The 26,421-nt window shown below is 43.6% G+C and overlaps 1 protein-coding gene across 1 annotated transcript; it reads right to left on the bottom strand.

Moving 5' to 3' along the window:
* Positions 1–3,944: 3,944 nt before the first annotated feature.
* Positions 3,945–26,090, bottom strand: FAM81B (family with sequence similarity 81 member B). The gene is made up of 7 exons (XM_040580072.1): positions 25,809–26,090; positions 22,011–22,129; positions 16,484–16,613; positions 12,815–12,921; positions 8,894–9,029; positions 6,467–6,662; positions 3,945–4,051 (listed from the first exon to the last, which is right to left on the bottom strand). The coding sequence occupies exons 1-7, from the start codon at positions 26,088–26,090 to the stop codon at positions 3,945–3,947; spliced, it is 1,077 nt and encodes a 358-aa protein (XP_040436006.1).
* Between the last annotated feature and the right edge of the window lie 331 nt (positions 26,091–26,421).

The following is a 26,421-nucleotide window of genomic DNA, read 5'->3' as shown; positions in this document are numbered from 1 at the left end:
ATATTACATGCCCCGTAGGAAAAAAGCCCCCGCATCTGTCTACCACCTACTCACTGAAAAGTGCTCAGGGAACAGGAGTTTAAATTTTAGCTTCTGTAAAACCCAACAGTATGACGTAAAAATCTTGCTCTCCTCTTTTTTTTTTTTAACAGTGTACAGGGTCTACAAAATCAAGACTTTGTAGAAGGTCTGCTGAAACACTGAAAAAAACTTCGTAAGTTCATGCAGGTTGAGACAGCCCTGTGTTTTATACTGTGGCAGAGGTCAGCTTTGGAATGCAAAGCGCTGTAGGAAGGCACACGAGCATCGCTGCGTTGGGGAACAGAGAGTTGTTCATGGATTTCATTGCCTGGGAAGACAGCTCAGCTGCTACTAGTGTAAAGAGGGAAAAAATAAACACTCCCCAACTGTAATTTATTCTATCATGGCTTGTGCTGAAGGCAGAATGGAATGAGGCCTAAGGAATTTCAAGGTGGAACTTTTCACTGCTTCAGATATGAAGGGTTTTATATGCTGGTTACATTTCCTTTCACATGAACATGAGACGATGGCTTGCTTCTGAGTATTTTATTTATTTGGGTCTTGCATGTTCATCTTATTCTCTGTTTCCCAAGAATTGCTGGATTGGGTTTCAGCTCAACTTTTGAGCTTCTCTTAAGATGGTATCATGAAGTACAGTGGGCAATTGCATTATTAGTGTGTAACAAACCCACAGGTGTATACTTATCTCCCCAATACTTCTGTTTGAAACCTTTTATATTTAAAAAATAATAATAATTTAAGATTTATAGATATAAACCCCTTGAAAACTGTTTTTTCATGCTACACAAATGCACCCTTGCAAGGAAAAGTACATCCCTAACCCTGCAGCCCAGTTGAGTATCATCCTGGATGTCTAGATTTCAGCTTTCCTTCTCCCCCCATTTATTTGCTTTCTACCGATTTAACTGAACAGCTGACAGTTAAATAACTTCTACATTGAGTTAGTGTTCTCACGGGAGAGAGGGATCATTCTGAGTTGGGTCACAGTGTGGAGTGATAAATACTGAGATAACTCTTTTATGCAGTGAAGTCTTCAAACAATAGCGATGTTCCAAATATATATTCACATGTGATCTGAATTTATAATTAGGCCCTCAAACCCTTCTGTTATAATCGTAGAAATCAGTGGTTAGATAAAGCAACACTTGATTGTGCTGTATTGCCATGTGAGAGGACAGGTAGACAGACTGATAGACGGACAGACAGGTAGCTAGACAGATGGACTGATGGATAGGTAGACATAGACAGACATAGACTGATGGATAGATGATAGGGTGATACACTGATAGACTGATGGATAGATAGACACAGACGGATAGATAGACATATAGATAGACATAGATGGATAGACTGATAGATTAGAAAGACAGACTGATAGACAGACAAGAAATGTGCAGCAGTATTTCTATCCTTTTCTCGGTTCCAGGGTTAGACTTTGAAGGTTGTCCTGGTTTTTCTCTTTCTCTTTCTTTTTTTCTTTTTCTTTTTTTCTTTTTTCTTTTTTCTTCTTTTTCTTTTTCTTTTTCTTTTTTTTTTTTCTTTTTTTCTTTTTCTTTTTTTTTCACACCATGTGCTTTTAGAAACACATTCATCCATAACCTTGTATTTCACCTTTTTGCTGTCCCTTGGTATACCAGGAACCAGAGCACCCAGGGTACTTGGTGGGGAGGCAGGTCCACCAAGCTGGACTAACAGCTGTTTCACCAGCAGCCAAGCACACAGGGCAAGAAAAGGATGACAGTGCCTGGAAGAAGCTAAAGAAAGGCAGTTTGGGAGGCTGCCTCAGCCCCAGGTGTCCTGCTGTGACTGCAGTAATGGACTTCAGGTCTACAGTGAAAGCAGAGCTCCCTGTAATGGGCAGAACATACAGAGACCAAAATACGGATCCAGAATAGCTCAGACACTTCTGTGTGTGGGGATTTCAGCACTGTGGCTTCCTGCTGCTTGTAGGCAACGTGCGCAACACGCACCCGACACGGCAGCAGGCGCGGGGCTGGCTGCGGGCCTTTCCCACGCTGTTCGTCTCTGTAGAGCCTGGCCACAAACAACATGCAGAAATCTGCCACTTAGGTGGCTGTTCTTTGCTTTTGACCAGATGTGGGTGGTTTCTAGGACTTCTTACTGACTGGGAAAAGTTTAAATGTACCCAAGTTTCCACCTGCAGGAGCAATGAGATTGATTGCTGAAGTGGCGTTCCCTACCGAGTGCATCGATTCAGGTTCAGCCACCTTGCTGTGCAGGTCTGGCTCCTCAGACAAGCCGCCTGTAGTCCATGGGTTCAGAAACCTGCTTTTCTGTAGAGCAAGGAGCACAAGAGACCTGGATATAGATTATTGGAGAAGGATTATCTGAGTCCTTGAATTTTCTTCTCTGGGCAATGGACAGTATTGGGCTCTCTGGAAACAAATGTGCCATAGAAATTGAATCTGTTGGAACAGCACTGTGACCATGTTTTCTGGCCTCCCTGCTAAATAACTCCTATGAGCTTCTGTTGGGAAATTATAGACATGCTTCTTTTGCCCTGCTCCCAGTTTTCCTCCTTACTTCAAGATTGTTTTTCTTGTTTTTTGAAGCCAAACAAAACCCACACTGTCAGTTACGTTTTTGAGTGTTCTACTGCAAATTACCACTTTTACTCAGAGAAGATGAGAAATAAACCTTCTTAGAAACTGCTAATAATTAAGTTGCATTTTCTCACCTGTACCCAATTTATCACTTACTTTTAATGATCTATAGTTTGTTATAACAGGTCCAAATCACGCATCAGTAGATTTTTTCATACCAGCTTTCATGATGCTGTTTGGAGCTGGAGGAATTTACTAGGCCTGATTCCAATGTTTACACCAATCAAAACCTGATGTCGCTTATGGCACGACTGGGCTAACGATGCTTAGTTACTGAATACTTGTCTTCTTAAAGTCCTCTAAATGATATGAATACTTTTGTGTGAAATCTGCTTGTAAAATTTTAAGTAAATCCTTAAAGTTAAACTTTTCTTCTACAGCAAAGTAGTATGTTCTAAAATTGTTGTGGAAATGTCTGTTGGTCTTTGTCACATGCCAGTCCGAGACCGGAGCGTGGTTCTCTTTGTATTCTCGGGAACAGAATTAAGACTCAAAACGGAGTCAAGAACCAAGGAACTTTATTTGCCCAACAAGAAATCTGTGGATGCAAAAGGAGAGAGAGTGAGAGATAAAGAGAGAAAGGAAGGAAAGAAAGAGGAAAGAATGAAAGAGTTCACAGCAGTAGCTACCACCCCAGAGCTGCGGCGTCCCAACAGTCCAATTCGTTTCCAAGTCTGGCAGGGGAACATTCTGTTCAATGTTAGTTGGTTCCGGTTTTTTAGAGCTGTTACAAGCTGTTCTGCTTAACCACACCTTCCACCCGGCAATAGTGTATGTGCCCAACATTCCTCAGGGGCCTTTGGGCACCTTGTTCCCCCTGACCCCAGGGCTGTGCACATGCACAGGGGTTTGGTTGAGTTTTGCAGGATCAGCCTCCCCCATTGCTCCATGCTGTCAGTCGGTTTGCTCCTTTAACAATGCAGACATAAATCTCTGCTGTGGCAGTGGTGTTACCTTCCTGCCTTAACAACGTATAGATAAATCAATCATTTGCTGTGGTGATGGCGTGAGTTTCCTGCCATAGCAATGTTGAGACAACACATCTGCTGTGGCGATGGTGGGTCTCACCAGCGCAGCCTCTTACAGTGTTACAGAGCTGTTGTTTTTCTGGCTGCACAGTATCCTAAGTAGCAGTCAGATCCTTCAGGGACAGGGGAGAACAAAATCAGGTGTGTCTAAAGGCTACGTCTTTAACCCAGTGCTGCTTCCCACTGGAGAGAGCACCTGCAAGGGTTGACAAGGCTTGCTCTTGGTGTTAAGTCTTCTGGGAGGTCACTTTCATTGTCTCTTTTTCATGTCTTTCTGAATTTTCTTTTTTTCAAGTTTCAGCTTTGTGTTCTGTATCTGCTTGAGCAACTCCAGAGACTCGCGAATGGATTGAAATCCTGGTAGAAGAATAGAAAGAATTCATCAAATAGTGGTCGCTTTCAACACATTAAAAGAGCTTTCTTTTTCTTTGCAAAGGTTTCTGACCCACATTTAATACAGAGCACATCAAATCTATTTCAGCATTTTATTGAATACTATAGGCATGCCTGAGCAGCTTGGGTTGCAAGCTCCTTGCTATAGGACTTGTATCTTCCAATACATTGAACAATACCAAACATGATTATGCATAGCAGTAAATTGCAATTGACATCAGATTTGTGGTGTGAAGGAAAGAAAATACTGTCCTTAAAACCAAGGGTATTGTTAGCTTTTAAAGCATTTTTTTTTTCCCCATTGAGCATTGGGTTTGTTTTTTCTGGTCTGGTGTTTTTTTAAGTCTGCAGTCCTTATTTTGAATCAAAGAATCTGTATTCCTATGGGATACTGACACTGCTGCGGTCTGCCTACCAGATAGCAAGGTTGGTGCCATGGGTATCCCGGAGTTGTAGCAGCTGTAAGAGTTACCCTTAATCTGAATCAGATGCTGGGTTTTTATGCAATTCTGGGAGAACAGGAGCTCAGCATCACTGGCTATGTGCTTGTGCAGCTGTACACAGGTGTATAAAAAGAGAGAGATGGCAATGTGCAGACACGCTTTTTTCCAAAACAGAAATACAAAGCACCTGATACATCTTTGTAGCACCACTGTACAGTCAAATATTATTAAATATTGACTGGAAAAGTAGAATTGTAAGCTGCTGTTACCTAGCTGTTTCCAGATTGCAATAACTTTCAAATTATGAAGTAGTAGTTCTTCATATTTGTCCAAGCATGTCACGTGTTAACTTATCAGCAAGCAAGCAGCCTAACAGTGGAGTAAAATTAATTCTCTTCCTCTTTTTTATTTTTTTTTCTTAAACTGCTAATTGTAACATGGCAGCTGATGACATGTTTTTCTTTTTGCAACGGTTGTTTAATATGGTTTAATTTTGTTACTGCTACAGTCTAGATAGTGTTCAACCAAATTGCTGCATAGAATTTTATAAATTCCAGACATGTCTCTGATTTCCAAGATGCCAATCTGTGCTGAAGCACAAACAGCTGCTGAGACAGTCTAGAGGCTGCCTCTGTGCCCTTCAAGCTGCTCTGCACCTCTTCAGTGGCCTCTTTCCCCGCTTTTGGGGTCAGCCCCTGCCGGAGGAATGCCACAGGGAAGAGCAATCCTTGGACTTGAATTTGAACACAAGCATGGCCAAAGTTTGGTATAAACAGATTTACTCTGTTGTTAATTTCTGCAGGCAGGAATTTGAAATTAAGGACTTTCTCCTCTCAGCACCGGCATTTTCTATACTGACATTTCTTAGCCACAGCTTTCTTTAAGATGCCGTGCTGTGCTCACCCAGATGGTCTCGTAGACAACCAGGCCTTCCTGTGTCAAGCTGCGCAAAGACTTTAACTAATTTAGAGCTTGGTTTGCTACAGCCTTGGAGCAGAGCTTGTAGGTGGTTGCAGAGGATGAAGGAACTGGAGCTGAAGAGCTGGGGCCCTCAATCACAGACAGCTTGGAAGATGAGAGCCAGACGCTTGAGTTTCAAGTGAGAACTTGTAAGATGTGAAGCCCTTGTGTGATGATTTTCAGCCATCTGTTCCCATGAAGAGAGGGCTGAGTGATTTTTTGGGGGAAACTGATGTGTCCACTGTGTTTCCACGATCAGCTGCAAGTGGAGGGTACCACAACAGCTACGTCTGAGTGACATAGGGCAGGTTACAGTAGGTGAAACCTGCCTTGGGAAGGCCGCGTGCTCAGTGCCAGCTGAAAGCCTTCCTAATTGCTGCTGAAAGTTGAACGGCCAGAATCATCTCAGATTGGTAAAGCAGTTCGTGCTCTGTGGGAGCATTGCTGTGACTGCCCCAGGAAGCAGCTGCCGTGCATTCAGCAGCGTTATCTAACTGCTTCCCTCTCCACTTGCACAACGTATGGTCTGTGTCGGGAAGCTGTGACTCATCCAGATGCCTCTTTCTCCAGCTACTGTCAGTTGAGAACAAGAGTAAAGGATGGAAATGGTAGAAAACCATCAAACGCGCCCTCAGCAGCAGGATCTGTGCAAAACGGAATGACTTGTGCCTCCCAGCAAGGGTTAGGGGCTAACAGGAGAAAAAGGTGCTCTTAAAAAATCTGGAAAACAGGTTGTGAAATTGCCTTTTAAAAGGTCTTACCCTGAGATTCTTAGGAAGAGAAAGTAACCTGTGTGCAAATGTCATGCTGTTTGCAAAGACAAGTGTGCTAACCCATACACCTCCGTCTTTGCAGATTGGGAGACAGAAATAGTAATTTTAATGTCTCTCTGTCTTTACTGGGAAGTATTTTCTGAAACAGCAAGTTACTGTATAAATTTATTCTTAAAATAAATTGCATGGAAGCCCATCCTCACCTGATCTGTATTCATTCTGGATTTCCTCAAGCTCCTTCCAGATCTGTCTTTCAAACCTGGTGATTCTTGCATGCAGGTTTTTTTCATCAGTTCTCATCTGGTTCAACTGCTTTTCATATTTCTGTGGCTTATATGTTTGTTCTAGCTTTAATGACAGAAGTAGGAGCTTTTCTTCTACTCTTTTTTCTGCTCTTTCCTTTAAATACATAACACAGGTTTATAGTACATATAAACACATGCCCACATTAACCTGCCTCCTGCCAAACCATGCATTTAATCAGTCTTGCTTCCTAATCCCATGCGTGACAGCACATGAATAATCAATAAATGCAGGTGAGATTTGGTACCCTGGAGGATGCATCAATCCTCTCTTCCCCAACAAACCAAATAAACTGGGAAACTGAGGCTGGGCCAGGGCAAAGGTGCTTTTAAAATTATTATTTTATTTATTCATTCATTTAAGTCCACTGGTTTGTTGTTAGATTTTGCAATGGGAGACTGGGAACTCAAACCACCTATTTCAGGTTGCTGTCATGCACCCATCTCAAGCCCAAGCTTTCCAACCTAAGGGGTGCAACACTGGTGTAAACCCAGCTCAGCTGCTGGCGTAAATAAGGAGGCTGAGCCATGTAAGAGCTGCCTGAGGGATGGCAAGCAGCTCTCTCCCACTGCTGAGCACAGCACAGCTCTTGGAGACAATTCCCCCTCCTTGAGGCATGCTCGAACCTGAGCTGTGTGGCTGCCCACCCCTTCCTCGGTCTCCAAGTTGCACTGAGGCCAGTGGTCAACTCCAAATCTGGTCAGTATGGTCAAAATCCTCCGACCTTCTTTAGCCCTTGAGGCCCAAGGGAGTCCTGGGGCCAAGGCAATGGCTCTACCTCCCACGGAAGGTGTCTGCACACCCAGCAGAGACGTCTGAACCCAAACAGAGCTTTAGCGTGGCGGTGGAACATGCTCTGAGTGTACAAACATTGCTGTGCAGTGCAGGTGGCTGCTGGAGTGAGTCAGCTCCAGGAACAACCGAGCTGCTGCTCTGCACACCCAGAACGGCTCCATCACCAGCACACAGCCTGCCAGGTCCACCAGCCCCCAGCCCCGGCTGTGCTGGAGGCACATCCCCCCAGCCCAGCCGAAGAGCGCAGACGGGGACGCTGCCGAGGGCAGCTGCCTGCACCGCAGGGCCCACGGCTGAGCTGGAACAAGTGCCCTCCTGGCACAGGTGGAAGCTCATCCCCAGCTGCTTTTCTCCAGTATTTGTCCTGAGGTTTCCTTAGCTCCCGAGGACTGAGATGTGCTTCCAGAGGAGTGCCATGCAAGCCCCTGTGCATGTCTGTGCATACATGGAAAAACAAATGCATTCCTTATTCAACCTATTCAAGAGTGGCTTTGAAAGCTCCGACTCCTGTTAACACTGTCTTTTTTGGCACAGCAGTCTCGCTTAAGGGAGAGTAACTGCAGACTTTGGTGTGGTTTATGCAAAAATAATCACAAATGCTGTTAGTGGAGGGAGGGAACTCAAAGAGTAGCTTCAAGATAGAGGCTGACAGGATGGAAATATTTTTATTATCTTCCTAGCCGCACTAAGTGTTGGTTGCATTGAGTAGAAGAGACCATCATCAGGCAGAATAAAGGGAGACTAAAGTTCAGTAAAGAGCATTTTAGTTCCAAGCAACTTCTGATTCTGGTCTTTGATCAGCAGCCTTCATCCTGGCTCTAAGACATTACGATCGTGTTTTGATCACTTTTGAACTCTGAAGTGCAAGGAACTGCACACAGCAAAGGAGGATAAGCTTTAAAAGCTGTGAAGGAATTAATTAAAAGGCATTGGTCCCGTGCCAAGCGCTAACTGCTGCTGTGGAACTGAAAAAAGCTGCGTTTTAATGTACCGACCGCAGGATGGTGAGGGTTTGTCTATATTTAAAGCTGGGCAGGATCGGCACAGACCATCCCTTCCTTTTCTGACCTTGTCAGTGAGTGAAACTGGCTGGTCAGTGGTGGCACCGATGCTCACCTTGGGGCAGGAAAATGCCATGGTCAGGTATATCAGGGTTACACAGATGTGCAATTGTGCCTTAATCAGGGAAGAGTTTATTTCCTGGGATGCCCAGAGCATTCCATCCTCAGAAACAAGAATCACTTGGATGAAGCTCAAGCTGTGACTTTGTTGTTGGCCCGGTTTGAGCGAGATGTTGAGCCTTATGAATTTCCAGCTATCCCTTCCAAAATAAATTAACCTGTGATCACCTGATTTCTGTAACTCATTGCTTTGCTGGCTGCATCCCAAGGCAGCTGGTTCTGTGCTAGACCTCGGGCTTTGTGTGCGTTATTTGGTGCCTGCCGGGATGAAGGTGATGGGACCAGTGCTTCTTGCTCCCACTGCTGGCAGGGATGTGGGCCACCCCAGTGCCTCCACTGCCAGTTTCTTACCAGTCTCTCCTTCACCGAGTTAAGCAGCTGTTGCCTGTGCTGTGCTTGATCTTCTTCAGACCGTGCCTGCTGCGCCTCTGTCCACTTCCGATGAGTCTGTATCTGATCCCTGAAGTCACTTACAATACTTGTCAACCTAAAATTATGAGTATTTTTTTTAGTAACAAGACTGAGGCTTAGTCAGTGTTATGGAGGAGTCCTGAGTCACTTGAGTAAATTGCTTAAATTACTCCAAATCTCCTCAATAGTTTTCTTCCTAACAAGCCCTAAGCTCAATTATTTTATTAATCCTTACCTTGGAGGTTGTACCTACATGCCAAAATGTGATTTATGTATTGTGGTCTACTTTAGGAAAATATCTGAGGGCTGAAAAATGTTAATTTCCCATTTGAATTAACTCTGAAGCAGATGAAGAAACTGCACTATCCCACTGAACGTCAGCTGCACCGCTGGGCATCAGGGAGAGCAGCGCAGCCACTTGCGGCCTGAAAATGAAGTTCATAATGATAAAAAAAAGTGTATAACTAACCCAAAAAGAGAACACAGAGTTGTCTTTGAGGCAGTAGGTGGATAGAAATGTGAAAGCCCACCCAGGACAGAGCAAGCAGCACCCGGAGAAGACAGAGAACCACAGGCAAGAGTGCTGAAAAAACATGCTGCTTGGGTCAAATCTGAAAAATGTCAAGTTAGAGGGAGCTGTATGGTTTTGATTTTGATTTTCTTATGCTGAAACATGTAATTTACAGCATGAACCATGACAAGAGATGAACTTAGGTCCAAGCTGTAGTCATATATACAAATTTTCATGCTTGTGCATATGACCCGATTGTAGGACTGTCATGAAAAAAATTAATGTAATTGTATTCATTTCTAACACATACTTGAATGCAAACAATGATTGCTTAAAATTTGTTTGGGCCTCACGTAGGATACAAACCAAAAGGTAAGGAGCAGAATTTTATAACTAGACCTAATGCTTACAGCACTTCTAATATTTAGTATCCCTTTTCAAAAGGATGTTTGAGTTAAAGTATTTTTTATACAGGGTGATTGGTAACAGCTCTGTATCAGTCTAATGAAGTGATAATTACCATCAACAGTTACTGTAAATGTGATAAAAAACACTAATGATAGCAAAATCTCTCTAAGTGGTATGTTACTGCCGTTTGCTACAGACCGTGTAATTTCAAGATCTTCTACATAAGCAGCCTGTTAGGTCACTTTATCAGTATCACTTATTTTAGTAGTTCTACGATTTGACTTTTCATGAGACAAACATGTCGTTTTCATATAGTTTGTCATTTGTAGTCCTACTCTGAACACGCACACAGAGTTTGCTTCCTGAAGCACTCATCTTTGTTCACGAGGAAATAAAAGCATACTGTGAAGAGCATGCTGATGATAGAGACCACCAATGATGACTACACTTTCATATCTATGTGTGTAATCAGGATATTTCAATCCATCGGGCATAAAACCAAGGTCTCTTGCCATTGTTTGTGTTAGGATTACTGAACAGCTTTGGGCAGTATCGTTTAATGGGTGAATATGAATTAATGACGAGTGACAGAATTGATGATCAGGTTTGTTCAAGGGCTCCAACTCAAATTTTGAGTAGCTGGCAAGTGGCATTTGACATTGCTTCAGTTTCCCTGATGCCGGAAAAGGAGGAAGAAGGAAATACTTAAATCTAAAAATTAATTACTTGAAACTGCGTTTAGACAACAGAATAAGATTTGGCTTGCCTCGGGGGGAAGGGGGAGAACTGCAGAAATAATTAATTTTATTTAAAATTATTTAACAAATACTGAAAATGACTGCTGTGAACCACACTAGCAGCACCGTGAGGTTACACTGCCTGTGTGGTCCAGACCAAATGTTCACAACAGTCTTTCTGGGATGCAAATCCTGTGAACCACAGCCAGCACGTGGCTCTGCTGAGGAGGACAAAGGCGGCTGGGGCCCATCTCAAGGGACACGCTTGACAATGGCGAGATGATGATGATGGTGATTTAACATTAATGACTTCTTATTAATAATAAAACACCATGTTTTATTTTATTTTAAACTTCCTTCGATTAGCATCCCTCCTACATGTAGCTTACAAAAATACATCTAGCAGCAGCGAGGCTCCAGGGGCAGATGATTTGCCATAGTCTTTGGCCCAGCAAAGCCCTGAAATATTAATAAGGGGATGCTTTTGGATAATTAATAAAAATATACTCCAGGAGAGCTACAACAAATCTTCACATGTGAAAACTGATCTTTTGCCGACTGAATTGACTTTCTGCGGTAGAATGCAGCTACTCCAACTTAACCAACCCTGAGAGATAAGCATCGCTTCCCTGCGAAGGGCTATATTTCTGAGCAAGGCACAACTCCCATGAAATACGCTTAAAATTAATCTTTTTTTTTTAATTTTTTTCTGGTAACATTATCAGTTTGTACATTTACAGTACAACTGCCAGACTGCAGTCAAAGATGACTAGGTCCCAGACAGCTGCATGTCAACTGACAAGGTAACTCTGGGCTTTAAAGATGATTTAAACATGCCAAGATTTATGCGGAAGCTCCAGTCTGTTCCAGAAGTTAAATTTTATTTCAGCTCTATAAAAAGAATACATAAATCTGGTAGACTTCTAAAGCAGAAATATAAAAGGAGACAGACATTCCCCAAAAGGGCATGCCATTTTAATTAAATTTTATATTAACTAGAATAAAATCTCAATGTTTAGTAAATGCGTATTTTTTATTTTATGTTAAATACACAAAGCCAGCACTTCTCAGTGTTTGGAAAGTCAACTTTTTTCAAGCTTCCTGTTTCTGCTGACAGCGGCAGTAAGGTTTCATTAACTTTTGAGAAACTCAGCATTTACTTCAATTCAGTTTTCCAATTTCTTTCTTTTCTGGTGTTGTACCGTTCCTTCGTCCCTCTTATTTTGTTTTCGTTTCTTGTCCCTTTCATATCATCTTGATCTCCATCATTCACTGCTCTCTGCCTCCCTATTCCTTCTTCCCTTTTTCCGGTTTTAATTAATTGCTATTATTTCCCCATTCACACCGATTCTTTTTCCTGTTCTCTTGATGAGAACTTTCTTCTGTTTAAAGTTCAAGCCAATTTTTACTTCTGAATACAATTCAGATAAAATCTTAATTAAAATAAATCTTTATTCAATACTTCACCATTTTAAGGAGTGGAACTATTGCCTTTGAAATATCATTATTGCAGGATTATTATAATTAGATTTTAAATTATTTGTGCTGGCTCTGCTATTCATTGCTGGGCTGTTTTGCATTGTTCTTGATATGGATGCCAGATGCTTTTGTTCATTGCATCGTTCCCTGGAGCTCCCTCCTCTCTAGAACTCACCAAGATTAAAATGACACTCTAAAAATACTTCTGCAGCCAGAATAGGAAAAATGTACTAGGTAAGTAAGGAACAAGTCACAAATCTGTGAGCACATGTGGCTGTGCAGCTACTTCAGCCTTCTGCCCACCTTTCTTTGTCACCAGCGCCCTTGCCCTGGGTGCCTGTCTTTGAAATGAGCTGACAGTCTGCAAGTGCCTAAAGCAGGTGTCTTGTTCCGCACATTAGGCAAGTCACAAATTAGCCCCAGTTATAATGGTAAATAGTGTCTTTGTATTTGGTGCCTTCTTTTTCAGTATGGATAGTTAATTGGTTTCATACCTTTCTTCTTACAGGATGGCATTTAGTGCCCCATTTTAACAATTAGCTTGCAAGACAATACACTTTTGTTATGTATTTTCATTATTTTATGGCATAGATCTTCATTAACTGTCTCTTAGTGTTTTGAATGGATGTTAATTAATGGGTTTGTTTTGCTCTTTCATGGCAACCTGTTCATCACACTAAAGCACTCAAGATGAATTATCATAATGAAAAACTCTCCATCACCTACTTGAAATCCAGAAGTTGCAATTTGTGATGTTGTTCTCCCTGGACTGTCTTTAAATTCGAGCTTTGATCAGAGTTGGAAGTCTCTATCTTGCCTAATATCTGCATTACCTAATGAGAATTCAGCAGAGAAAGCCTTTATGAGCCAGACTACAAGCACTTACATTTAAATATGCATTATAATTGCAAGCATGGAAAAAACCAACTAACATCAAGGTACAACTACACAAAAATGAACCTTTCTCACAAGTAATTTCATTCAGTATTCAGTAAAGACTGAAGACTTGAGCTCAGAGTTGCCAAGGCTGTAAGACATTCTGAAGTCAAATGTCTTTTTAGATGCAGGCTTCGCAATTAGATGCAGGGGTAAGCAACACTCACGTGGTTTGAACAGAGCATCGGGCACCACTCAGATCTCCCCAGCAGTGGCAGAAACCGAGGGGTAAATCCATGAAAGCGCATGCATGTTGCAAAGTGTTGGCTGCCCAACACCTAATGGCATCCCAAGAAGAGCAAAGAGAAACTCTACAGCACTAACAGATGATCTGGTGGCTGCAGCACCCAGATGGTACCTGGGGGACCCTGTTCAAAGTGTCTGCCCCCACTGCCGCATCTGTGTTGGGGTGCACAGCCCCAGCTCTGCACAGCCCCAGGCTCTCTAGGCTGTGGGACTTCCCAGGTACCTAATGCTCTCTCAGACTTCTTTTGGTTGGAGATGCCCCTTTCACAGGATCATTCATTGTTGAGGTGAGGGGAAAATAGATTGCTTCACCAACGCAACCAGCAGGCTGAGAGCCCTCAGTTGGGATGCAGAGAACAAGGTGGACCTGCAAGGTGAAGCCAAGCACCCCGTGTCCTGCAGGAATGGACATGCAAGTGCTCGTGGCCTTGGCAGCAGTGGCCTGACCACGTTGGGGTCTATGGGCAGGAAAAGGTGGAAATACCCCATCTAAGAGTTGCAATTTCAGTCTTTGGAGGGCCTGGCAAGCCAGGGCCCTGAGCTGCCTGCCCATCACCTGCAGACACCTGGCTCTGCACATCACAGTTGGTGTGAAAATGTGATGCCCAGGGCGCCCGACACATTGGTGATACAGCACACTGGAGTGGTTTGGAAACACCGTGGGTGCTCCAGCAACTGCATCCACTATTTCAAGAGAAGCTAGAAGTCCCTGTGCCTCTGGAAGATGGCATGTGAGTGACTCAGGAGACTGGCAGCCACCAGAAACCCATTTCTCGTGTGACCCCTCACCATCCAAGGGTTTTCCCTGTGCAGCCTGGGTTACGTTACCTGCTGCTGCAGGTAGACACTTGATCTTGAAGAGCTGTCTGATGCAAGGGATGATGGATTCAGCCTGCCTACCCCTGGTTATTTGATGAATTAAAGCAGATGTGAAATCCCAGCAGATTTTATAAAATTTTATATAAAATCCCAGAAGTTTTTATACCAAATGAGTACCAAAAAAATCCCGGCAAGTAGAAGCCACCACATGCTTGGTAACCGTGGCACATCGACGTCAAAAAGGTGCCACTGAAAACTCATAATGTGTTGGCACCTCCTTCCTTTACAGCAACAGAAGAAAATTTTCTTTTCAGAAATTCTTTCCTTTCTTGTCTCCTACAGTCCTACTTGAGAGCAATTCTTTCCCTTTTCAGCTGAGGCAGTTTCTTCTGCATCCTGCTCCATGTCTACCCTGCCTTATTTTCACATGAATTTGTGTACTGTTTCATGCAACTAACACAGACACTCGCTCCCTTCCCTGCTTCCAGGTACAGAAGAACATTTTTCATAGGTATTCAAGTGGACAGATGTCCAAACAGTGCCTTTTAACAGAATTCCAGGTAAATATCTTTGTTTAAGTTCTGTCATGAGTGATTTTTCCTTGGAGAAGAGGACCTTGGGTAGGCAAGGTACATGACAACTGGCATTGTGCCCTGTGCAGCAGAAGATGCATTCAAAATATGGTAATGAGATTATATGCAATAACAGAGTGCATGAGAAATTGCATGTCCCACATCTGCTCAATCCTGGCAGGCACAGGTGACGTCTAGTTTGGAGCAGGAGCAGAAAGCCGTCATGCTGCAGGTTTAGAAAACTGAATTTTCTGGTACACCTGGATTGTAAAATATTACTGTTCCCGATCCTGCTAGAGGCTTCAAAACCACTACTGAGCATAGCGAACCTCTCACATGCAAAGGCCACCTACATCCACTGTTGGCTTATGCACTCCATGGAGAAAAAAACCCCACCACACAGAAAAAAACACCATTTTCCACAACTTTTTCAGTGTTACAGTTTCAAAAGCCTTTGAAGCACTACCAAAATTAATATGGAATTAGATATATGCTATTAGATGCCTCCCTGCCACCACCCTAGAAATTAAAGAAAAAAAGAGTGAATTTAGATGATCTTTTTAGTGCCAAAGTGTCTGCAACTGAAATTTCCAGACACCCTCAAATATAAATGATACTGAGAAACCATAATGGGCCATTTATGATCTGAGGATCCCTATATCTTAGAATATTTTTATTATCTGTTATTAACTTACATCTATTATAAACACCACTACCAGGTGGACACCAGTGATGAGTAGTGTCCCTCAGGGGACTGGGACTGTTTTAAGCCTTCATCAGTGACATAGTGGGATGGAGCACACCACCCTCGGCAAGTTTGCAGATGACACCAAGCGGAGTCGTGCGGTTGGCATGCCTGAGGGACCTGGACGAGCTGGAGAAGTGGGCACATGTGAACTTCACGAGGTTCAACAGGGCCAAGTGCAAGGTCCTGCCCCTGGGTCAGGCAGCCCCCGGTACCAGTACAGGCTGGGGGTGAAGGGGTTGGGGGCAGCCCTGCCCAGAAGGACTTGGGGGTGCTGGGGATGAACAGCTGGACATGAGCTGGCAACGTGCGCTCGCAGCCCAGAAAGCCAACCGTGTCCTGGGCTGCATCACCAGCAGCAAGACTGGCAGGTCAAGGAAGGGGGTTCTGCTGCTCTACTCTGCTCTGGTGAGACCCCCGCTGCAGCGCTGCATCCAGCTCTGGGGTCCTCAGCACAGGAAAGACATGGACCTGTTGGAGCATGTCCAGAGGAGGCCGTGGAGATGCTCAGAGGGCTGGAGCACCTCCCCTATGGAGACAGGCTGAGGGAGCTGGGCTTGCTCAGCCTAGACAGGAGAAGGCTCAGGGAAGACCTTATAGTGGCCTTTCAGTACCTAAAGGGGGCCTACAAGAAAGCTGGAGAGGGACATTTTAGAAGGACATGTAGTGATAGGACAAGGGTTAATGGTTTTAAACTAAAAGAAGGTAGATTCAGACTAGATATAAAGAGGGTGGTGAGTCGCTGGCACGGGTTGCCCAGAGCAGCTGTGGATGCCCTGTCCCTGGAAACATTCAAGGTCAGGTTGGACGGGGCTCAGAGCAGCCTGATCTAGTGGAAGGTGTCCCTGCCCATTGCAGTGGGGTTGGACTACGTGACCTTCAAAGGTTCCCTCCAACCCAAAGTATTCTATGATTCTATAGTATCATGGAAAACTTATTTTTTTATTAAAAATCCTGACATATTAAATAAATACTATATCAGTCTTCAATATTGGTCAGCAATTAGGAAAAGAAGCTGTATCTATGTGCGCATAGTCACCGCTCACCAGATATTGCACTGGAGGCTTCTCTACTCACCTTCTTCTCAAAATCGCCAACGCAAGTTTTGAGGGCAGAGTGAAGGCCATAAATCTCTTTATCAGTCTTCTGGGCCTCACACCTGATGATTCTGATGTCTTCTGACAGCTTCGCAATGCTTGCCTCACACCTGTGGTCAAACCAGAGACGAAAGCCTGTGCAGGGGGCACTGGAGAGTGGCTGAAGGCAGGTGCCGGTCTCCACGCGCTGCTGCCAGCTCAAATCCCTCGCCCCAGGACCACCCTGGCAAGTGGCAAAATAGGCAGAGACACCCCACTGCAACAACCCTGACCCCCGTCTGCTCCCAGACATTACTGCCCGTTACAATGCTGCTGGAGCTACGGTGAGGAAGCAGGAGGCAGCTGGAGGGATGCCCTCCGCTGCAGCAGTGATGCCCATGGGCTCCAGGGGGTCTGCAGGACCCATCCACAGCTCACCCTGCCAGACTGGGTCCCCCCTAAATTCCACTCTGCGATCTCAATAAATCAAATCTGATGCATAAATTAGGAGTCCAGTCTGAACTCTGAGCACCCCCAACTTTTGGATGCTTACCAGGAGAGATGGCATCCTGCTGCCCCAACCCAGCCTGCAGCCTCTGCTGGCTGGACCCAGGTGTTGGGGAAGATCACTTTTACAGCAAAAAAACTTGCTGTTTTGTAAGACGCATTTGTCATTTGCTATTTAAATGCTTGCAGTTGCGTTCCCCAAAATATCTTGTCACATTTAAAATGAACAAATAAATGATTTGAGGGCGGCAGCATGAACTGAGCAGCACAGGCACTGAATAACACTCAACCAGCTACTCTCGCCAGGTGGAAGGAATGGCTGTTTCAGCCCCTGTTTTTCACGTGTGTATATATATCTATAAATCTATAAATCTCTCTCCATTTCCACACACACACATAGTGTACGTATAGTATCAGTATAGAGGTAAATATATATTAAAAATACATTTTTTTAATTTGATCAAGAAGATTTTCTTCTGTGTCTATGTAAATACACATATAACATTATATAGATACTTGACGTGAGCAAAGAGACACAGGCTTCCCCTCCTGCACCCCACCTTCACGCTGTTGCCCCAGAAGTGACTGCCTGCCCCAGTGCTGGTAGTACTTAGAACAAGAGTGGGGGAAAAAATACCTTACAGGCACAAAGCAGCGCACAATTTCTTATAAATAACAGAATTAAAGTTGAGTGAAGAAAACAGGTAAGTTTTAAATGCCAGAGAAATTATCCTCCAAAGCACCACCACTGAATACAGCTGGTGCTGTTGACAGGTAAAGGATCTAAAGAGAAATTTTGACAGTTTAAATAGACCAGTTTTTCGTCATCTCCTGATGATGCTTAGATATTGTGATACACCTACAGAGCTTGTAGATCAAGGACATTTTTTTTTTTTTTTTAAAGTTACTTCAGGTAATAGAGGCTTTGTACAAAGGCCAGAACTTCGATCAAAGAAACCATTGATTTGGAAAACAAGTACAAAATAGCTGCAAAGGTGAACATGGATGTGTGAACATGGAAAGGGAGGATGCTGCTCTGGAGCTGACTGCCACCACAGCTTCTCCCCCTGCAAAGCTAGAAAAGAAGCTAGGAGCCAGCGAGGGAGGGTGGTGGAGGACCATGGTCCCGGGGGTTGGAAGGTCCCCATCAGGACAGGGGACAAGCAGCACTGCGGTGGGCTGGGGGCTTCTTGTGCTGGTTGTGAATGTGGAGGCACACGAGCACAAATGACACAAGGCCGCTGTTGAGGTGCAAGGTTGCTGACTGACTGCACCCACAAGTAGACCAGCTCTTTCAACAGAGATCGGAGAGATCATGGCTTATCACTCCCTTAGGAAAATCCCACCCCAAGGCAACAACTGCAAGGCTTTGCAAGGGGTTGCAGAGTGTGAGAAAGATGGCGGTTAATGGATCTGTAGCAGTAAGAAGACATAACTTCAGTAACAAGAAAAGAAACCTGAATGTTCTGTACAGAGAATACTTTAAAACAGGATTTGACGACGGGATCCCAAAAGCTTGAAAACTAGGCTTGCAGCATGGGGTTAATGCAACTACACCTGCATTACTGCATAGCCTGAGGGGTGAGAGCCCTGCCTGGGGACCAGCAGATGTGGCAAGCTTTGCAAAGACCCCCAGCACCACTGATGTGCCTTATGTCTCCAGGTCTGCTCAGATCTCACTTTCCCTGCACATAATATCATTATTACATGCAAAGTAGTTAAATGCATTATTGCAGTTAGGCAGATTGAGTCCCGAAAAGAGTGGGGATACTTGGAACTTGCTTAAATCTTGCTCTAATTTGGTATTTCATGTAGGAGACATTCTGCAGCTTGCAGTGAGATCATGGCTTTCCAGCTGTACAAAACAGAGGCTGGAGAGTGCACAAGCAGCCATGCGGATGGACTGGGAACAGTACAGAAAGTGTGCCCCTACGAGATTTGCATATAAATTAAAAATTAAAAGAAATAAAAGCCTCTGATGGTTGTATCAAAGGCTTTAATTAGAGACAGGAATATAGCTACCTGGTATATGTTCAAGGAGCTTTATCCTCCAGATTCATGGAAGGAACAGTATGTATTGGGCTGCTGTACTTGCCAAATTACTGCATTTTATGAAGGGTCAAGTAACTTCATGGGCATGCACCAGGGCTTTTGATTGTCTAGTGCTATGTTGGACTTACCCTCCAAGCAACAAAATGCTCACAAGAAAAATAAGTACAATATAACCATCTGTGAAAAGTTCATTATTTATTCATTTGTGCATTCATTTATTCTTTTGTTGGTGAGGCTGAAGAGAATGAATTAATATTTATCAGAAGTGTAGTTTATTTTACAGTTGATTACCTAATTCTTATTACTATAATACATATTCCCATGCCCAAAGGAATTCTTGTTAAGAGTAAGATATAAATAAAATATACAGTTAATTTAATGGGAATGCCACTATACAGGAGATGCTGGAGGCTGTGTTTTTTCAAAGATCACTCCTACTTGACACACAAATGTTTACATGGTGTAGAAATGTAGTCAAAAGGTCCAAGCACTAATGGACAACCACCTCAGTGGCTGGCAAAAGCTCTCCATCCATTTTTCAGGGAAAGATAGAGTAAAAGAATAGACACAACTTGAATTAGAAGAGCTAATTGTATTAATCCTTTACACGTGGCAGAATACAGGAGGATGAATCGTTGGCTGTGAGAAAGAGCAGTGGCTCCATTTAAGGTTCATTTCATCCCAAATACTCTTGGATTAAGGTTAGGGTACAAATCAAGAGGAAAACTGTCATCGTAAGTTTGCATTTGGAAGATTTCTATTAATTCAATAAACGTAAACGATATGAACACATGCATTTGTCTCCAGCAAGCCTTGGCTCTACTTAACACACATAGCAATTTTAAATCCTGAAACTCAAGAGCAAAGAAACGTGAAAAATCACAATATTAATCATCACTGTAATGGCAGTCCTCTGTTATGTCAATTTTGGCTCACCCCTCAGCCACGACCCTGGGGGCAGGCACCCAATTGAGGACTGGTATTTCCAGAGGGGAACTTCCACAGAAAGAAAAACATGAAAGTGCTGATGATTCATGAATCACATAAAACTATACTATGCTTTAGCTTAACGGCAATCATTTGCATAAAACTGCATTATATTATTGCTGTTGAAATGCTGCTGAAACACCAGATCTGGCTCTGCAATACCAGCAGGTTTTGACGAAGCTTGAAAACCTGTCATTTTCCCTTTTTCTCACCTTAAAAATAAATAAGGTCTAAGGACTTTGTTTCCAGCATGCTAAGATAATGACTTTGGTGCCCTCAGAATAGGTTTTTATGTGCAATATGTGTTTTGGGACCCTTCCTTCTACCTGCGGAAAAGGCCAGCCAGTGCACCTGAAAAATGGGCAAGAAAGGAAGAGAAAGAGGGACCCCGTAAAAAGTGTTGTGGACCTCCACGAGCACTTGACCTCCAGTTTCTTGGTTTGTTTGTATTTTTTTTTTCTTTATGCAAGCAGAAGTGGACTGGTCATTTTTTCCCCCCACAGTTACCCTGTTTTCCTGATTTCCCCAAGTGCTTTTGCTTTTCTCTGCTGCAGGCAATCGCTGAAGCACAGTAGCTGGGAGCAAGCCCCCGTGCAGCTGATGAAGGGAAGAATCTCACCTAGGAAAACACCAGGAAAAGTGAAGCAATACACTTCACTCATCAAATGTTACAGGTTTGCTAAAAGCATATCATCCAGAGAGCCTGCCAACCTGAATTTGAAAACATCAGGAGACTTGCAGGAAGGATCATTTTGTGCCAATGCTAATCAGCCACAGGATTAAAAAAAAAATCCATCTTTTTCCTGCCAACTTTGAATGTGTTGGCTTCAGCATCTCGTTTTGGATTTTTGGGTGTCTGCAATAGTCTGGAGTCCTTCAGTATCCTATGATTGTTTTCCTTTCTCTCCTGGTAGTTATACATGGGAATGAATACATCTCTGGATTTATTTTTTTCTATAAACTATACATAGATGTATACTTCTGTCAGGCAGAATTTTTCCTCGTTCTACCATCACATTCCTGGCTCTCCTTTACACCATAACACGTTTTTAACTTCATAAAGGGGACTCTGGGCTCAGCACAGTATTCTGGTTTCAATCTCTGTGCGACGTGTAGAGCTAAAATACACCCCCTGTTTATTGGTCCCCTGCTTCTTTTGCCCGAGACCACACTCCTGGCATTTCTGATGCCGCATTGTTGTAAGATCTCACGGTGAGTTATTTACCTGCTGTATTCCCCAAACTTCTCACTTGTGAAACAGTCTCTCACTGGGTTTATGAAGTACTTTTTTCTCAACCAGCCCACATTGCTAATATTCCTAGTTATTCTCTATGACCACCTTGTCCTCACTTGACCAATTTTTGTGTTATCCACAAATGTCAGCATCAGTGTTTTATAATAAGAAGCATATGACTGGCCTCTGGAGGAAAAAAATGCACTAGGAACATGCCATAATGATTACATTTTTGAATATATCAGTTCAGACAGTTCCTAATCCATGTGCTCTCTTGATACTACATAGCAGAGTTTCACTTCGTCTTTCTTTAATCATAATATTTTGTGTTTCGAAGTGCCCCATGGAACTCCACCTGTTACATACATGCAATTACTTGTACCAATAAAAACTCATAATCTCACCAAAGGAAATTGTTTGCTCAATGAGACCTTTCCAAGAGAGGAAGAAAAGATTTTACTGAAACAACAGGAGAGTTTAAGTAGGAGGAAACAACCACTGGAGTCTAGCCAGACTGGAGAAGAAAAAAATCCCCAAAATGTTAAGTGTGTGATGAAGAATGAAACAGGAAAATATAGTTATTTTTCCCTGGCTTGATAATTTTCTAACATGGAGAGCGTGAAAGCACAGATCTGGCACTAAAATGGAGACATAAAATGAGTGCGAAGTACATTTATGCCCACTCTGAATCTGCTCTGCACAAATTGACTAGCAGAGATGAAAATGAGGGCCGTGATGCATTCCTTACCTTGCCACTCTTCCTCGCAGGTCTCCAAGACCTTGGATGTATTTATAGTCCAGACTCTGAACCGCAAAATTAGTTTCTACTGCGACACCATCCCTTGTTCTTATTTGCCTCTCCAAAACCTGTAAATTCAAGACCATTAATGCACTTTTGGTTTTCTGCTTTGGATTTATTTTTTTTTCCATTTAAAAATTGGGTTTGAAAGCACCACTTACAGCAGCAGGTCTGAAAGCTTCTTTTTCTTTCTTGGAGAAAGTAACAGTGTATTTTTCTCAAAAACCTGTATCTGCATAAATAATATGTCCATTTTTGCCTTTAAAAATCTGCTCTATGTTGAAAAGTCTAGCACACAAGAAGTAGGAAATGCAAACATGGGGAAATCAATTTTATTCTCCCCCTCAAACGTCTGCAGTACAGCACAGCCCTTAATAAATAACATACTGGTTTTTTAAAGTCAGTCTCTTTTTTCAACAGAGGATACCAAGTGTTTGAAGGAGCGAGTCAATAGCTAAGCCGAGTGTTTTGCAGCAACCTGAGGGCATCACAGCAAGGCTTTGCAGGGTGGGCAAGGCAGAGCAGAGATGGCTGCAGAATCTCTGCCCCGAGCAGAGGCTGCCCACGCTGCAAACACACGAATGCTTAGTCCAAGCTAATGCACCTCACCTGGCAAAGTAAAAAGATGTTTTTAATGCACATAGGCCTGTGCAGGGCAGGTTTTGGCTCCAGTGAAGGCACGGACCCTGCTGGTAAAGCGCATTACAGATGTACCCACCCAGCCCTGAGCAAGGATGTGTGTGTCAGTATAAGCAGCTCTTTAATGTCTTGTTTTACCCTTGTTGCTCGGTATGTGGCCTGATATCTGATTTATTGCACAGAATTAAAAGTCTGATCTAAAGATGGAAGGAGTAATTGCCCTGTAGGCTTTTCTGAAGTGGCTCATCCTGATGGTATCTGAATGTGTCACAAGCATTAATTTTAGCAAGCCCTTGTGCAGCTTCTGTGACCTTTTACAGATACAGAGCGGAACAGGGGAATGATTGCTAAAACCTCCCAATTTTACTTCCCAGGCTGAAAGAAGAGGCCTGGGGCTGATACTTCAGTGTAATTCAGCACCACACAGCACTTCACCTGGTCTAAGCACTGCTGTAACCTTTAGGTAACAAATAGGCAAATACCCTATTTGTGCTAAAAGAGTGGCTTTTATTGGCTTTTTGTTTGAAATTTTCCCGAGTTGGGTTTTTTTTGTGTGTGTTTTTTAATGATATAGGAAAGGACAAATATCAGGGGAAATTTAAACCACAAAATGCTTGAAGTTTGGCAAAGTTGTTGCAGATGGGTTTGCCCGCCCTGTGGGTCACACAGGCTCGTCCCAGTACCGGGGCTGTGGGAGGGCACAGGGGCAGTCTGGCTGGGTTTCAGCGGGTTTGTGCTGGTGCCCCAAGTTCGTGTGTCTGGATGTGGTGTCTGAGCCTGTTCCCCTGCAGACGTGCCCCTGCAATCGGAGTCTGGGCAAACATCTCCCAGGCTGCTGCATGCAGGGGAGGTGCGGTAGCATGTGCAAATACCCCTCCTGCTGAGTCCCCGTGCAGCACCACCATCCCACTTCCCCAGCAAAAGTGAGGCTCTTTGGCATCCATCAAAAGTGGGGCACAGGTGAGTGCAGAAAGCTGTAATAACTCTGAACTAAAACATAATTCAAGTCTGTCATTTATGCAGTTATTCCTGAATAATCCTGGCCTCTCTGCACGCGGAGTGTGGATAACTGAAATACTGAGCACACTGGACATCACTATTTCTGCTCTGCGTCAGAAAATAATTTTCTCAAAGGGTTGAATACACTGCACGACTCAAGTGTGCTTTTGGCAGTGTACATGGCAATGCAAGTCTGATGCCACAAGTCTGCAAAGACAGAGGCACTGCATGGGACCACCGCTCCCTCACTGGCAAAAGCAGCGTGAGACACTTGTTCATTAGGATGGAAAGCAGCAGCCTCCTGTTTATTGAGGGAAATCAATATTCTTCTACTCCAGCTAGCTCCCCAGGCTCCTGACAGTGCTCCCACCCCACAGTTCACACACACACCCCCCGCCCCGGGCAAAGGAGAGCCATGTGCACCATGCCATCCTTGCAGCTGGTGGTCACCCCTTGGCCTGTGTGCAAGCCCTGGGCTGAGGCATGGCTGCTCACAGCTGTTACCAGAGGTGATGCCAGGCACGCCTCCCCTCTGCCCTGAGGTTTTTAGTATCGATGTTTTTCTCGTGCAGTTTGCAATCCTGTCCTGGGATGGTGAAGGATGTCTTTGTCAAGGGACTGGTCATTTTGCACCTGGCAGTGGTTGATTTGACATCCCTGATGTGGGGGCAGCGGCGGCATTTTTCTGGCTCTGGCAGAAGCATGTGCGTACTGGGGCTTGGCTTCATTCCTGATGGCAACAGCATGCCAGCCTCTTCCCCAGAGCAGGCTTTTTTGAAGGATGTTCTTCCTGCTTTAGGGAAGATTTGGAGTACGAGTGAGTCATGTTTCCTGGTGGATCTGGTTTTTTTGTTTTTTTTTAAATGCTTGAGAAATCGACATTGCCCAACCGGCCTCATTTGCTGCGTGCCAGGAGCGATTCCCCAAACCTCCACGAATTCTGTAGTGGCTTTGATTGACATGTCCCACAGTGCTGTTTTCTGTGCTGTCGCTGCTCTACCTTTATCAAATCCTCACCACCAAAGTACGCAAAGAAAACACGCACCTGAGATTAGGACCTAGAGAAGAGTCATTTCCAGCCAAGGGAAAAGACCAGGATTAGGTGCTAATAGCATCTTAGGCATTTTTCTAGCAAAACAGTCCTGTACAGACTTGATCTGAGTAGGGTTACAGGAATTGGATGATCTAAAATAAGTGGGTTTATAGCATGTATCACCGTAGTATCAAAATCTTGAAAATAAAATTGAAAATAAAATCAGCATGAAATGAACGCAGACCCTAGTTTGTATTCAGATTAATTTCAGGTGAGCCACGACCACCTATTTCTTAAGATAAAGGTGCAGAAGATCAAATACTTCTCCAAGTACATGAAAAACAAAACATATTGTGAATTTAGTGGTATTTGTAAGACATTTAACACTTCAGAGAACAAAACAAATTCCTGGAGAAGCCTATTTCAGGATATTTTTGTACTTTACATCTCTGCCCAAAGAAGGTGTTGGTAAATTTCACATATAAATTTGACAAAAAAGAGCAAATAATCAAAGGTATTTAGCCAGAACAAGGGCATCCCAGTAAACTCAAAATAAAACCTGAACCTGAACCTTCATTCTAGTCTGCACTGAGCTTTGTGAAAAGCTTCAGGAATATTGGATGATGTCTGCATGCAGAAGTTTATACAAAGTAGTAGAACATCTGCACTGGCAAAACTAAGGGGTAAACCCAAAACCGAGCCTTGATATTACACATGAGATGAATATACAGCATGCTTCTTATTTCCCTCAAACTCAATCTCCTGCACTCGAACAAAACAGAGAGCAAATAGAATCTGAAACTTTGAATCAAAACATGACCAAAACTCTTAATCTGCTTTTAAATTCATTTTGCCTTCCTTTTTTTTTTTTTTCCTCTTTACTTTCCCTAGACCCCTCCCTTCTGTTTTCAACAAGTAACTGCAAGTGCCACTATACCAGAAAAAAACAGAATTTGACTAAAAGATAGTGGTCAGGTTGAGTATTTTTCTGCTCCTGAAGCCAATATTAGTGCTGAATGGACCACGGGCTAGAGCTGCATCACTAAGGCAGGGAAGTGCTCCTCAGCACGTATTACCTCAATGTCCTGGCTGAGCTTTTTAACAATGCTCGTAATGGTCTGGACGTGATTTTCCAGCAGCTGCCGGGCAGCGGTCTCCCCATGCTGATAACCTTTGCTTCCCTGAAGGCAGGAGACGATGTTGTCTTTGATTCGGAAAGTCTGATGGAGAAGGAAAGCTGTGGTCCTCTCCTGGCTGGATAACCGCTCTTCCAGCTGGCAAGCCCTGTCTCCAGGGCAAGGAGGAGGGGAAGGGTCTTTCCTGTGAACGCCAAAAAAACTGGGTGTCACACCAGTCATGGCAAGCAAGCTGAGGGATGTGAGTGTTGGCAGTCTCCTGTCCACAGTGAGACCAGTCTCAGCCCCGTTGTCCAGACTGTCTTTCCTACCAGGGGCTTTGATGCTCCCATGCTTTGCTTACACATCTCTGCAATACCATTATTAATAACAACCTCTCCACACATGGCTAACATTTGGGCATTGGTCCCACTAACAGTTATGGAGATGTAAATGACTTTTTTGCAGCTGTTAAGCAAAACACATACAGCTTAAGGGCCTGGGCTTATTTTCAGAGGCTTTGAGGTACTTGGATAATACGTCACCATTGAAATCCTTATCTTACGCTCTTCCT

The sequence above is a fragment of the Falco naumanni genome, chromosome Z (genome assembly GCF_017639655.2).
Source record: "Falco naumanni isolate bFalNau1 chromosome Z, bFalNau1.pat, whole genome shotgun sequence".
Taxonomy (NCBI): Eukaryota; Metazoa; Chordata; class Aves; order Falconiformes; family Falconidae; genus Falco; species Falco naumanni.
The sequence above is the reverse complement of the archived record's forward strand: the minus strand, read 5'-3'. Positions and strand labels throughout refer to the sequence as shown.

Excerpts from the sequence above, each read along its gene's own strand:
- FAM81B (XM_040580072.1), bottom strand. The coding sequence starts at position 26,090 with ATGACTGGTGTGACACCCAGTTTTTTTGGCGTTCACAGGAAAGACCCT. Across the intron at positions 9,030-12,814 it reads TTGCAACTTCTGGATTTCAA|GTTGACAAGTATTGTAAGTG; the intron begins GTAGGTGATGGA and ends TCATAATTTTAG. Across the intron at positions 4,052-6,466 it reads CCAGAATGAATACAGATCAG|GATTTCAATCCATTCGCGAG; the intron begins GTGAGGATGGGC and ends TTCTTCTACCAG.